At 34.0% G+C, this 15896-nt stretch overlaps 1 protein-coding gene across 1 annotated transcript in view; it reads left to right on the top strand.

Annotated features, from left to right (window-relative positions):
- The window catches only part of LOC138317779 (uncharacterized), a 95127-nt gene extending 79303 nt beyond the window's left edge, over positions 1–15824 (top strand). The window contains exons 2-5 of the mRNA XM_069259669.1: positions 8568–8948; positions 9337–9669; positions 10234–10311; positions 10685–15824. Of these exons, the coding sequence (XP_069115770.1) occupies positions 8568–8948; positions 9337–9669; positions 10234–10311; positions 10685–10773 (881 nt within the window). The 3' untranslated portion in view covers positions 10774–15824. The remainder of the gene's footprint in view (positions 1–8567; positions 8949–9336; positions 9670–10233; positions 10312–10684) is intronic.
- Positions 15825–15896: the final 72 nt, after the last annotated feature.

Here is a 15896-nt window from a genome sequence, read left to right as displayed (position 1 = left end):
AGCCGTTCCGTTCTGGCCATCGTCGGCCTAATCAAACTATTTATACAATTGCCTGCTGTTACAATAACAAATTCAGAATCTCCTTGCTTTATCGAATCCATACCGATCAAATCCATTATAATAAAAATGACATTCTTCCAACTCTACGTTACAATAACGAATTCAGAACCACATTAGTTTATCCAATCAAAACCATCATAACAAACAATGATATTCTTCCATCACTTCTTTTTATGATAAAATCGAGTGATCACTGTGATGTCTAGACAATTAAGTTTAAGTGGTATTAATGCAGTGAAATTGGACACACAGCTACCCATTGTGACATGTTGATCTGCGTTCTACACCTGACAAATGCCAAGTAGGACTCTGGCGTTCATGGACATAATGAAGTAGGATTCCGGTGTTCATGGACATAATGACCAGGGTTATATCTCTTTCCCATCAATACATCGGATAATCTGATATTGTACTGTGATGGTTGTATCGGTTCATCATTAATCTTCTGACTTAACGACAGGCTGCTGGATATGTTTGGGGGACAGAATAGAAAAAAATGTTATAGTTATGTATTATTAATGTTTTTAAAGGACGAGTGGAATAAATTAGCATACAAAAAGCGGGCGAAATACTAAAACGGATATATGACTATTTTCATCATACTTTTCATTAATGACGGAATAATGCCAAAGAAGAAAACTATCATAGTTTACTTTTAAGTAAGGAATGTGTTATTTTTCAAATCGAGGTTGCGGTAACGAGCTCTAAACGCTATGTCAACCTATAAACTTAAAATTAAAAACAAATTGCATTTATGTCGTATGCATTTCCTGGGATGTATCTTTCCGTACTTGGATTGGAAAAATCAAATTAGATTAGAGGAGTTAATTCTCCACTGCCTAAACAGCTCATTAAAACAATCCCATTATAACAAGGTCACTTAAACACATGACAACTTATGTCAACAATGTTAAAGTAATTATTTTGTAGCCTCTCACTAAATTTTGGAATATCGGAAGGACAGAAATCTCACCTTATTATGTATTTTGTTATCTTTTCGTGTATTGAAGCTGTCAGTGGGAATCTACTAAACAATACAATTAACATTACTGACAGGTTCTGCAATAAAATAACACAAAGTCATGAAGGATTTGAGTCCCATTTGAAATAAGACTTATGCGACATTGATTGTGGTTATGATGACAGGACAGATATGTGAAAATGTTTTAATGTCTTCTTGGAGATAAACATTGCATCCGAGTTGGATGTGGTCTGGTAATACCGATCCTGAACCAGTTTGCCATTAATGCTATAGCTTTATGATGTATTAAATTGTGAGCTCCTTGCTTCTTTTTAAATAATCAAATCGTCCAATAATTCGGTATGCCCCTTTCCTACAGGCCGATGTGAGGCCTTACCTACTGAAGACTGTATAACAAAAATATTAATGTATGATGCTCTCTATAAGATGCCACACCTATAATTGTATTTTAGATAGTAATTGAATTAGTATTCGCATTTACCGGCATTAACGCCTCGCTACCTACGTTATTGGTCGCACGAGACTCATTTACTGGTTTATCTCTCTCATCAATACAGGCACCTGTCGTGACAAAAAAAATGATGGTATTACTATATACGAGTGTTATATAGGCTCGTAAAGCAGGATAACTCAGTTTAGATACATATCAGAGGTATAAAACAACAGTTAGATTTCACAGACTTCTCTCTCTACAATGCTTGTGTACACAGACATAGATAGCACCATAGAAAGGGAATCACAATCCTGATGGATGGTATTTTGATAAAGACATTCCGTTTATCACCGAGTATGGTTTAGTATCGGTATGGTGACGTGACAATGTATATGGCCATGTGCTTTGTAGTAAATGGATTAAACGGGCATTGTTGGTTATGTAGTAGGTGGGTAGAAGTACTATACCAAGATTCGTTGAAGGACAATGGATACCAACAACGAAAAACAAAAGGAACAAATGGAATCTGAAAAAAATAAATATAGCCAAAACTGTTTACATATTTGCATGAATTCATAAGAAGTAAAATGATAGTTATTTTAGTTCTATGACGAAGTACTGCTGCGGAAGCGTCCTTTGCTGGAGTAGAAGAATATAAAGTATGTTTAGAGTAAATGTCATCCACTATCTTTTGTGTATGATAGGAATAATATAATTACATTTTTCGTGAAGATTGCATATTATTCCTGTGATGCAAAATAGTTTTACCCGGAACAGATTAGAAATTGACCACTATTTCGCCTGAGTTCAGAAGAAAAAATAACAGTCCTCACTCGATGCCACCATCACTTCTATCACAAATCAAATCTAGGCGACCTGCAAATACATTGTACATGTTGATCTTGGCGACCTACAAACATATATATCCGACCAACAATTATTATAAATCATTAGTCATATATCTACTGCTGGTTTAATGATTCAATTTCAAGACACTCGTTTTACTTTGATATTTTGAATGACTTTGGAAGGTCGTTAATGCCTTTAATCATATAAATAAGTAGTTACACTATTTTATAATGCAATTACCTAACTTTCTTCTAACTGAATTACTATTGTATTATTCGTATACGTAAGACAATATTTTATAATATAATTACCCTATTTTCTAACTGAATTATTATTTCAATACTCGTATATGTAAGACACCCTTAAGCAAGTCAAGAGCCAGGTCTGTGTGTTGTGTATAATGTTGCAGTGTTGTAATTTATAGAATTTGTTTGGTGTGTTACAAAAGAAGGTAAATTTACTATAGTCGACTTCGAAAACAAGTACTCACAACTTATATTTTATCTTTCGTTATCTTCTCTAGTGATAGCATGTAAGCGAAAACCCATCTGCATGTATGTTTCAAGTATCTGTTTTGTTACATCCTAGCATGTCAATAACCTTTAGCTTACGCGAACAATTTATACCGTATGGAAATATCTTACAAAAGCATGTACCATTAATTAGACTTCTAGGTACAATTTATTTGCATTATGTGCTAATTGCACTACAATAAAATTGATTATCCTTTGTTTTTAGTCACGATGAAACATGGTTAAAAGACACTATTTATTAATCACCTTTCTAGAAGTCCATTATCGCGATGTAAGAGATGCTGAAATACGACTACCTCGGGGATATCGAAATAATTTGATTGAATTTAAAGACAATGTAGATAGTTCATCCCTTTTCCGTAAGTTCGTACAGTGTATTGACAATAGAGTTTAACAACCTGTCGGGGTCCGTATGTTCACCAGTTACTTTATCTTAATTCGGATATCGTGTACCACATCACTCATGGCTGTGTTTCGATTCATTTTGTCGATGCATTCGTCAGGGTATTTCAAAATGGCAATATATAATTCCTGTAATGCCATGTCGTTGCTGCATAATACGAAGGAAAACAAATTTTGACTGCAAAACTAGAATTAATCTAAATAATGCTTACGTATGTACATCTAACTGAAGAGCATGCGTGCAACCTTTAAACGTGCATTGGAAATCACATGGTTTTCTGAGACAGATGCCTTTTTTAACTGGACAAGCATTTTACACATTTTAATCAATCTTTATATACTCATATAATAAATTATGAATTACTTTCGACACAGGAAGAGTAAGTTTGTCTGATTGAACGTCATCGAAAACACGGAAGTTATTGGGTAAAGCAGCTAGATACTACAGTGTATATTTTGAAAACGAGGCGGATTATTCTGAGTGTTTAAGTCGGTAGCAAGAAACGCGGGCTTCTTCCTAGACATATACCCATAGCCTTCCAAAGCGTGCATTTTACAGTATTGGGCACACCCCTGTCCACTACATCTACAACGTCATACGTGGGTACATTTTTGAAGGTCGTTCTTAAATGACATTTACTCTCAAAGGAATGTTAAACAAAATACTAATCTAAATGCTCACGTTCAAGGCATGGTGTCTCTACACATCTGAGGATAGCATTAAAACTTTACAGCATTATAAATATAAAAACTGTGACGTGTTGAAGCCATATAACTCTATCTGTAGTATCATTATTGTATTTCCCCAATGTATCGTCTTCATTAAATGTAAATCATTTTAAGTTTTAATCGATATCACCAAAGATAATTTGTCACTTGGATTAAAACAAATCCGTTATTACGCTTCTGTTAGATTTATGGAATGGTTATTTGATACTTGGATTTATGCTGTAACTGAAGCTGTTTCCTTCACTAATTGTGTATTTATCCTTGAAATGTAACTTTATAGCTATGTCAAAGTTTATACACACTTCCATAAGACGGGGCCTGGTGCCCCTTTATCAGAGGGAGGCAAATGAAACAGCCTGGTACACCTATATTAAAGGGAGGCTAATGAAACAGCCTGTGACCCCTATATCAGAGGGATGCTTATGAAATAGCCGTGTGCAGATCCATCTAAGGAAGGCTAATTAAACAGCCGTGTACATATTTATCAAAGGGAAGCTAAATAAATAGTTCGGTAATAAATTGTAATTGCTTTCCTTACTAGTTCTGACATGTAAAGACTGTTATAGGAGAATGAAACGCACAGGGTGATAACTCTAAGTGTTTATATTCGTTGGATATCGATGTATTTAATACTGAATGTCGTTTGCTTTCTTATATAATTCTCTGATATAGGTATACATACTAGTTTAAAACAATAAAAGACATATTTAAAGAAAAAAGGCAACATTGCCGACAGGCAGTCATCTTAGATTTTGATATATGAAGTTTGTCATCAGAAAGTAGTGAAGGAATTTTTCTGCAACTTCATATCACTATTTTCAGAAAATACCGAGGGCCTTTTGAACTTTGAAATATAGTTTCACTCACACCATATTCAGTTAACCCTGTCTACATAGACCCACCAAGAGTACAAGGGAAAGTATTCTTTCTCGCCAAGTCGTCTATATATCAATGTCAAAATGTTTCAAAAGATATGTGTTGACTTTGTAAATATCTGTAGTAAATGATTCAAAGGGAAAAACTGAAACAGAGAATCTCTCTTCCCTTGGGGTTGTTTTTCTAGGGTCTTTTTCCCATACATTTTGCATGTCCATCCTAAAACAGGCACACGCTCTGACGAAAACAAACGCAGTCATCTTCGTCAAAGTCCCCTTTCTTCTGCGCGGAGTGAAAAAAGGGTTTTATATGAATGTTCTCCTAACCATAAATGGAATTGGTGAATTTCTAATTTGATATGCAGGCGCCATTCATAATAGATTTGCGTGTCATAATTGCAACTCTAAGCCATCGGAACCTTTAGTAGACGCCATTACAGATTCCGAGAAAGATCACGGTGTCTGAATGGCTCCTCAGAACGAGGAAATAAATCTCGGAAATGATGGCCAATCATCCCGAAAAGTCATGATATTTAAAATCTAAGTCCATGTTAATGACTCCTTGTAGGATGATAACTCGGTTTATTACCAAACTGTTGATCATTGTACTCCTATTATCGATCCTTACATTGTCAGGTCTCTCCCCTTTATTACAAGTCGTCTCTGTAATGTAACTAATATAATATTAAGTCGCTGCTGACGCGTCAAAGGTATGGAAGGAAGTTCCTTATCTTTTAATACTTTAAATGAGAGTTTCTGTGGAGATTTTTCAATTGGAATAAATGTCATGTCGATATGAATTCATAGTTAGTCAAATTAGGGCCATTGATGATTTTATCTTTTCTATATAGTTTTTTATATACAGTGAAATTATGGGGTTGAGGGATATAGCAAGTTTCTGGTTTGATGGAAACCGGAAACTTGCTACATCACTCAAGTCCATACTTTAACTGTTTTACCGATACCTACAAAAGCTATGGTTTGACTAAAAGATGTATTTTGTTAAAAATATTATCAGTAATTCGTATGTCCTCCTAATTCCATAGCCATTAGATATTTAATAAAACAGTAATTTCCATTAACACAGAATCTTTGATTCGACATTTCAAATTATTCCGAGATGAAAATTGTTATTCCGTGTCTAGTATGTTTTACTTCTATTCAAACCGCAGGTTAGAATTTTATTCCACAATGATTTCTCAACCTTTCAAGATTTTGTACCACTAGATATAATCCCGAAATTATATATATACATGTACTGGTGAAATTCAGAGACATTAACCACTTACAGGTAGCCTGCATTACAAATGTTCGTACATGTAAGATATTGTCCACTGGCCCCATACATTATCCAATTACTCTCACTTAATTACAAGTTAAACGACGTGTTCTATAACAATTTCTGACTGATTCTAACGTCGTTTGGTTACGTCAACGGAGATGGCGTGATCGGACACTAGCTCCGCCCAATTTTTACGTCGCCTGTGAACTGATATGGCATTTAATTGGTTCGACGGAAATACCCGAGTGTGGGTGTGTTCAAGCTTCCAGGGATGTGTTGGTTCGAAAAACTAACACACAGCTGAGCGAGGTGTTTGGGGAAAAACTAGGGAGCTAGTTTTAACCAAGTAACTTTGATATAGTGTATAGGGGTGGCCGGATGGTGTAGTGGTTAAGCCGCTCGCCTAACCCCGGCACGGACGTGAAAAGGTTAGGAGTCACCTGCCCGATCACGTGGGTTTTCCCCGGTCACTCCGGTTTCCTCACACACTATGACCCCTTGCGCGCTTACATCCGGACCATCAAGAGTGATTTACATAAGTTGTATAACTAGTTCCTCAATAGATGTAAAATAAATAAAGTTTACATTTTATATAGTGTAAATAAAGTCGAGGTATATTAAATGCATCGTATCTACTATAAATGATTGCAGAATAAAGATGGCGTCATATGTATCAGTGGTGTAGCGAGGGACTCATTGTGTTTTTGGATTAACGTTTCAATGCTGGTAAAGTGAGATCGAGTGGAACATCAAATGTTTAATACTGTATATTGCGATACATGATTCTATTGATTAATCACAATTATGAAGTAAAGGAGCTTAACTAGATATATATTCTGCAAGATTTGAATGTAGAATTCTGTCAAACAAACCCTAACACTCGAAAATATTCGCAAAGTCTCCATAATGAACTTGATATTTTCAAAGGTTTTTAAATGCCATTCAGTATTTTCTAGAATGTTTCAAGGACAAAAGATGAATGCGGATCGAAAATGTTAAAACCAGAACCTAAGATTCTAATAAACGCCCAATTGATGTTTGTCGTAATAGAACTATGATATCTAAATGAGTTTAGTAAATGATGCATTTTGTTTTTGTTTCGTGTTTGTTATGAAATGTTTTATGTTATTAGTATTTGAAATTTTAGATTATTGTTTAATGTTTTAAAAGATTAACATTTCAAATTGAAATTCGGTAGAAATAAAGATGATGTTGGGACCGGAACACAACCTGTCTCCTAAAACATCTATACTAATAGATTTCTTGTTATCTGTATCCCAATAAACAATTACAAGTTTTAGTCCATATGTCCTTGTCAGAATTCATTGGGCTAAACATGTAGATCATTTAAAATTGGAAAGAAATCTTTAATATGTTATTATAGTCTTCTGTCTCTCTTCAGAGAATTGATATTACAATTAAATATCCATGATCATTATTATAGTTGAATTTGCATGATTCTGCAGCAAATGAATAAGTTGAAAATATTAAAGCGATTCAATAATTAACTCGGCCTGGTTTACACATGTACTAGTCAGAAGAGGAAGAATTTTGTGAGGCAGAAAAAAAAAGATGTCATTTTATACCGTTGGTACCGATAAGATAATTCAATTACGAACTACGTTTAGGTGTAACATGACGCGCGATACAAGCTAAGGAGGTTTTCGACAAGCTGCAACGTTTCCCAACCATAGATAATTAGATATGGTCAACCGCATTACAAGGAAAATAACACGATTTTACGTGAGAGAAGGCACTGTAACAGTCTATTAAATCATTGACCTCTAAAGACACATTTGATCTCCTCTAAAACTAGACCTGGAACAGCTGATTATAAAATTTCAGGCATGAATGAGTAAAGCAGTTCCATTCCCGTCTAGGTTTTCCCGATACTTATAGTTTATCAGATTTTCATCATTTAAGTTGTTAAAATGTAAACAAATAAAACTTATATATTTTGCAATACACGTCGGTGTACATATGATTTAGGCGATAAATATTTAACATAAGAGAATGACTTGAAAAGCGATATTTTTACCCCGTGAAAAAAATAGTCTATGCGGTATTGTTGCTTTTTCTGTAAACTGTCTGATTACAGCTCTATTCTTATACTTGTCCTGTTAATATCGATTTCGAGTTTTGCTGCCATGTTGGTCATTTTCATATCCTGCTTTACCCCAGTACTGTATTCGTGTACAGTATTGATCACGATCGCATCTTAGTGATACTTCTCACCTATCTTACATATTGTGTTATTTTCTATGTTTACTTCCATTTATATACCATGGTGCGAAACTTTCCTGATATTTAAACAAACATTATTTTATTCAATAAGGATTTAGTACAACGTACATATCATAGAATGTTGGATTCAGAAACCAGTACAATGTTCTTATTTAATCCGTCTCCTGTTTTTCTGTAGGTACCCTTTTTACCAAACCGAATGTCAAGGGGATGTTAGGCGAGACAGTTGACCTCGAATGCACCTTCCAGCCAACGGGGACATGGTACGTCATGCAGTGGAGGAAGCGCTACCCTAACATGACCGAGGTTAATCTGGTGAGCCTCCCGCCCAAATCTGAGAGCATGAACCAGGGACTATTCCCGTCTGAGGTTGTTCTAAAGCCGTTATGGGTAGATAGTGACATGAAATCGCGAGGCCGAACGCATATCGGTCATAACGACACGTCAATCAAATTCAACATCAAACTTTACGATTTCGAGTGTACCGATGTGGGCACATATGTCTGTGTGGTTACCGGTTCCAGCATCATCTCTAAAACAACGGAAGTAGGCATTGTGGGTAAGTGAATAAACCATGCAACACCTATGCTCAAAATTTTGTTAACATACACTGTATTTCTATATTTAATTACATATAATTACTAATTAATTTCACAATATGTTTTTATTTCTCATTATAACTAAATAATTTTCAGTCGCTATAATTTGATTAAGCAATAATTTGAATTGTTGATATTTAAGTGTGATTATTATTTTGGAAACTGCCTGGGTCATGTATTGTGAACCAAACAGCAATGATAGAAAGAAAAAAAACCAAAGAAACATCCACATGTATCTTCCAACTACCTGTCCATTCAGGATCTGGCAGTAGATGTTATATAATAAGGCCTTAATGTTTAACATGGTTTTAAGCGAAGTGCACTATACTGATATTGTCTTTTAAACAGCGGCTCCTGGAAAACCGTCCATCAACTCCGAATTATTGAGGGTCGAGGAGAATTTTAACTTCACTTTGGAATGTGTTGTAAGTCTGGGAATCCCGCCAGCGGAGGTCACGTGGTATGTCAAGCATCCAAATGACCAGGATTACAGGTTAATAACAGATATGGCTGACCCAGAGAACCAGAAGAGCGATACCTGTGTACCTGTTATCAACCAGCAGATAATGACCTCGATCACTGAGGAAACCAGCGGCAGTGTATTCCAGTGTCGGGTAGAGGGACCGCTGATTGAGAACGAAAGCCATCAATACAATGATGAGATCATTGTTGAAACACCGGGTACTGTATGCCAATATTTGTCCTTTAATGTATCCTTTGGAATTAAAACAAAATTTTCTGTAAATATTTTTCCTGCTTAATTCTGTTGACTTTCTGCTTGCTATTTTTGTTTCCTTTACATTTAATTTATTTCTTTTTCCATTTAGCTTTGATTTATATAATTTGGTAATTACCTTTAGTTTTTTTCACCCTTTCCTTGTATTGTTTTACTTTTCGTTTTGCATGTTCTTAGTTCTTATTTCTAATTGCTTGTTACTTGCACTCTCGGCAAAACAAGTTTTTATCAGATGATCTTCCCTGTAGTATTACCAGTGGCTTATTTGATGGCATTCGTTGAACTTTTCTGTGCTCTAGTCATTATGAATTGATTTTAATATCATTTTTAAAGTTGATACCAGGATACAAAAGCAAGGATATTACATTTATTGAATGCATGCCAATCTCTAATGTCATCTTCAGCGATTAGAATTTAGATATGCTGTATGGACCAGTGTTTTCTATCTTATGTAGCAGGTTTGATTAATTGACATGATCAGATCTTAATTATTGTTTTGTGTAATTTAGAACCAATAGTGACTGAGGCCCCTTACGAGGTACCATGTACTGGAAAAAACTGCAACGTCAACAAAACAGCTGCACTAGGTAAAAATATTATCAAATTAATGTAGAGAAAGAAACAATATGTTGGACATTTTCTTGAAATTAACAACATTGTATTGATAGTTTTTTAATTCTACTGGTGTTTAAATAATTTTAAAGTTTAATTTTCTATTCAAACGCAATCGACCAATTTTGACCAATCTTGATATTTTCACTTTTAATTTTTTTAAGTCGTCCGTATTTTGTCATGTCATTTAATTTTGTTTCGCTCGGTTGTATTTAGATTTTATGCTTGTATATTAGCCTTTTAATGGTTTAGTTGATATTGTATGGTGTTTTTCAAACATTATTTCCCACATATTTCGTATCATTGATATACACCTTTATACTTTAACATTGCTTTCATCTGTTGCAGAATTCAATGGCGCCCAGTCGAAATCAAGCGCCATGATAACAGTGTTAGTTTCCGTGTTCACGGTCGTCAGCACGCTTACACTACGGTAGCAAACTGGCAGCTTAGTCTACAATATCAAAGAACCATCAGCATACATGCGGCGACATTGACAGCACGGGCAAAAAAGTTAAAATTAGAAATCATTTTTCATTGACTAATATAGTATATGTTGTATTAAACAAAGGAACCACATAAACGATGTGATTGTCTGGTTAATCTTGAATTGTTGGCATTTGAAGATCACTGTTGCTTATATGACTCGTATTACTTCGTGCAGGTCATAAAAGAGATATACATTTGTAATGATGCTTCTGGAAACTATAGGCATGGGTATTATACCATTTGTCTTGGTCCCACAACTCTCATCATATAAAACCAACCGTCCAGAAATGGGATAATTAATGGATCAACAAATATAAATGATATTTCAAATATATTTTAGACAGTATTCTTAGTATATGGAACTGATGTAGTCTCTATTGAGATATTGAGATAAATTCGCCCAAAAGAGAAGTATAATGAAGTGTATACATTTTACACGAATGATAAAGTTACTAATTAATTGTAACAGACAAAGATATTGTAATAATTTTGGTGATGTAAGATATGAAACAGAGCAAAGGCTTTCACAGGACGTGCCATGATATGCATAATATAGGAAGTATTATTCTCATGTAAAGGGGAACAACTCAGATATTTCTTTTCACTTTTTTGTATGAATGCTTCACATATATGAAGGGCTTTGCCTTTTCTCGGAATCCAAATAAGGATGTTGATTTGATGACATTTTACACATTAGTATGTTAAGCAGTTGCTTTTACAACATTTTTTTTTCTAAATCACAATGATTTTTTTCCTTAAATTTTAAGGTTTTAAAAAGGCTAAACCTGAAATGAGATAATGAATACATTAACCCATTCTGTGAGTGTGAATTATATTTTTCTGTTCAGAGGGCTTTATTACAGTTACATAAGTGCATAAAATAGTTTTTATATCATGATCTTGGATGCAATTCAATATCTGATATCATTTATACAAATAGATAATTTGCCTAAGGAGAATAATTATATTGAAGCAGTCGAACTTTAAAAGGCAATGAGATGTGAACAACACTGGGAGATTGCTATATCCATTAGGGCCTTATGGGGTAAAATATAGGTATCGAGTATGGATAATCGTCTATCAGTGCTTCGTGTGTAAACGAAATTTGTTGATTAGCAGATGAAACTCGAATGTCGCATGAAATGAACGAGTGTAAATGTATGGTAGTATAAACGTAAGTTTATGTTCAAATGTGAATTTGAATTATTGCGGATAATGTGCAATGTTTAATACTGTCAACATTCTTGTTCCAGCATAACCAGATTTAAGACCACACTCGAGTATCATGAATGAAATTCTTTCATCATTTAAGGATTCGTTTGATTAATTACAACTCTTGTTCATAGAACACTTTAGATCTACGACTTGCGTCACTAAATGCTTGAGGATATTACAAATAAACAGTACTCACTCAAGATTAATATATATATATGTATTGATGCCCTAAGCGAGTACGTTGCTGAAATTGACTATTTATATCATATCAATGTAACATCATGGGTTACTGCTAACGAGTGTGGGCATACAGTATAAACGTTTATTAGTTGTCTCAATGAGTGTATTTTCTAGTTTTATTCCTGATTCAAACTATACGTCTATTTATATTCCATTATAGGTTATCTCTCGTGTCGTGTCCATTTTTTATGTTTGATGAATTATTATTGCATCCTTGTTGCCATCACTTTAAGTTACTTATGTACTCTTTCACACGAAGCCTCCTTTAACCTTGTAATCGAATTCATGGAGACATTTATGGATAAGCATGCGAGGGTGAAAAAGACGTGCATATCATTATGGTTTAATTCTTAAAATTGCACCTAATAATATGACTTTAGTTGTCATTTGGATGTATGTTTATGTACTTCAGAGTTTGTATGCTGACCACGTAACCTCGCGTCAATCACGTGCTTATTTTCTTTTTGATATTCAATGATTATTTTGATAAATTGCAGCTTCATGTTCATATCTACAGTGAACTGTATATATATATATATGATTTGTGTTACTAAATACTCAGACATTCTATATTTACATATTAAATCTGTTATCTGCACTTGCGGTTAGGTATTGATTGTGACGTCATTTCTTTGCGAGCAAAACGTCATATTTTTCGGAGAAATCGACGTGAATTGTGCTCACAAAATAAAGACGTCACAATGGATACCTACCCGCAAGGGAGCTAACTCTGTAATATGCAAAGATGGAATATTTATTCACTTTGAGACATTTGAATGTGGATGTGTGAGTGAATGTAACACTCAGGGGCGAACAAGAATTAAGTTATTATTTTTTGCTGTATTTAAAGATGATAAGATATATAGTATGACTAGATTAATGGTGAGTGAATTGTTATTGGTTCATGCAAATATCTATACAATCGTACTGGAAACCATGTTCATGATTAAGGTTATTATTTAGGAGAGCCTATTGTAATTAATTTTAAATGGACTAAATCATCAACTCATTTTTCTGTCTCATATATTGTTTACGTTTGCTTCTGAAATCAAATATCAATAATCATACTTGCACACTGTATATATTGTAACGCATTGTTTGAGTAATATTCATAATTGTGTGTCGGAAATACCTGATTATTTTTATACATTAAGTATTAACATTTAGGTATTGTTTTCATTGATTGCAGAAATATATGTGCGGTAATAGTTTAACTCTCTTCGCACGTATCAGTCAAAACTGCTTCCGCTTTCCCAATACCTGAAACTTTTAAACAAATCACGAAAATTATAAGCTACATCTTTGTTTGAACTACGCCGTAATGTATAAAGCAATCTCCACACTATGATGGATTTTAAACTTGCATTTTTATCACTTTAAACATGTAACCAGATAATGTCGAACCTGACCGTATACACCCTGACCACTGTCGAGGGCGTGTGAGGGCATAGTTGTAATCGTTCATTGAGTTCAAACATCAATGCTATATGTCTTCTTAATACTAGAATAAGAGTCACATACGTGTCCCATTACTTTCATTATAAAAGTCACAATGCGAATGAGTTTAGTCACAATCTTTCCCAGATAGCATACATTAATATCATATAGTATTATTTATTTGTTGCGTGATACACAAATTATATTTTGAGCTATGCTGGACACATAAGCACACATGCCTATGCAGACTTATTTTTGTTATTTGTTATTTAGCGTCTGGTGCTTCAGTATTGTGTTTGTGATTTTCTCTGCGAAATTGCAATTCGTCTACGACAAGAATGATTCTTTTGTTAAAACTCTATAATACTTATTAAAGTCAGTGGCGTTGAGTTTTCGTCTGTATCATTCTACTACATTCCTATTCTCATTTCAAAACTTTCGCTAGTGATTAATGTTTCGTCATTAGAACATTCTATTTTGCTGTTTTAAATATTGATAAAACTCTTTTAAATACAAATAATGAGTATATCGCAATATGGAGACTTCTGTTAATTATGTTAATCATCAGTCCTAGATGTGTCTATATTTTAGTGTCACCTAATATCTGACAATATGATATTGTGACGTCATACGACCTGAAAATGGTTATATATGTCTTAATTTCAATTTGAATTAGCATTTATTGAATTGAAGATAAGCGAATATATATTAACTTTATTCAAAAAGTATTTCCGGGGTGTGCTTTACATAACCCCAGTTTTATAATCAAATAAGCTCTGAATAAATTCTTTGAAGTCCAAGGTTTCAAAGTGCTGTTGACATATAGATGATAACTATGTGGATATATTGTTGCTATAGGTAAAACTGATAGGAAAGGCAGTTGTGCTGTGGGTTGATGTTCTAATAGTTTGTATTTTCATTCATAAATTCGTATATTACTCATCAGTATTATATTATTTATATCACAGAAGTTACTTCCAAGCAATTGCATGAGGAATATGCATTAACACTACATTTAAAACGATTTTGTTAAAATCACAATAACAGCGACATATTCCCTTATATAATAAGAGTTACTTCCCATTCACCTTCAACATTAAGCAAGCAGTACTTGAGGGATACGGATGGGGTATTTGAGCAGAGAAACACAAATGGCCTCAAGAACTTATTCTCATTCTCTACTTGAGACACAGTGGCCTTGTATTTGCGAACACATTCATGTTTGTCTTTTATTTTGACCTATTATGTTAAAAAAGCTATTTGACAAACGTTAATCTAAAACAAAAAATCAGTAAGAAGCAAAGGATGCTTGATTTTTTACACCATTTACTTAATGTATTTGCATAACATATAATGTCCGATTTGATATCTTTTTAAGGAGTCAATCACTGAACCTCTAAGATAATACTCATTAAGTCTATAGTATAACCAATCTATTGTACTCTGTCTCTGTAATCTCCTCAGTTATACCACTAGATAATGCTAGTCTTATAGTATATTGTTTTCATGTTTAAGCAGTGGCTACAATCGTGATTGTTATTTGTCATTATTTTACACCATGTGTAACTTTGCAATGTTTCTAGCGATATGTCGTGGTATTTCCCTTCCTTTGTATATTCAGTAAACCAAATGTTGATTCTTACCAACCAGAACCAGTTCTCCGTGTAGGGCGGGGAAGTTATTATCCCATACTGTTATTTCGTATATAAAGTAGCTTTAGACTTATATTTATGAATGATGTGATTGTGATTAGAGAAGTGTCATATGATGTGTTTAAAAGTGTAATCATGAACAAATGTCTTTATATAAACGCAAATGGCATGTTTTATGTAAAGGACTGTCATTGTTGAAAGTGCAAGAATGTTTAAATTTATGTTAAATGTGCGAAAGGGAGATTATTTATCTGTCTTATATTACTGATCAATGTGTACAATAGTTGTTTGCCTGTGTCTGTATGCACCTCACGGTACTTAGTCTGTTCGTTGTAAGCAGTTTGTATTCTCTTTTTCATTTTCAGTGTTTTACTCGTAGACAATGTGTAGTAGATGTTTCGTGTACTTCATACAGTGTCTGTTGTAAGAGTTTCTTATAAAAGACAGCAAATCAATGACATGGTGTTGTTTTAGATATCATCAACAACAAGATACAGATAAGGGTAGATGTTGTTTTATAGTATCAT

The sequence above is a fragment of the Argopecten irradians genome, chromosome 3 (assembly GCF_041381155.1).
Source record: "Argopecten irradians isolate NY chromosome 3, Ai_NY, whole genome shotgun sequence".
NCBI classification, from domain to species: domain Eukaryota; kingdom Metazoa; phylum Mollusca; class Bivalvia; order Pectinida; family Pectinidae; genus Argopecten; species Argopecten irradians.
Note: the sequence above shows the minus strand (reverse complement) of the source record. Positions and strands in the feature narration are given on the sequence as shown.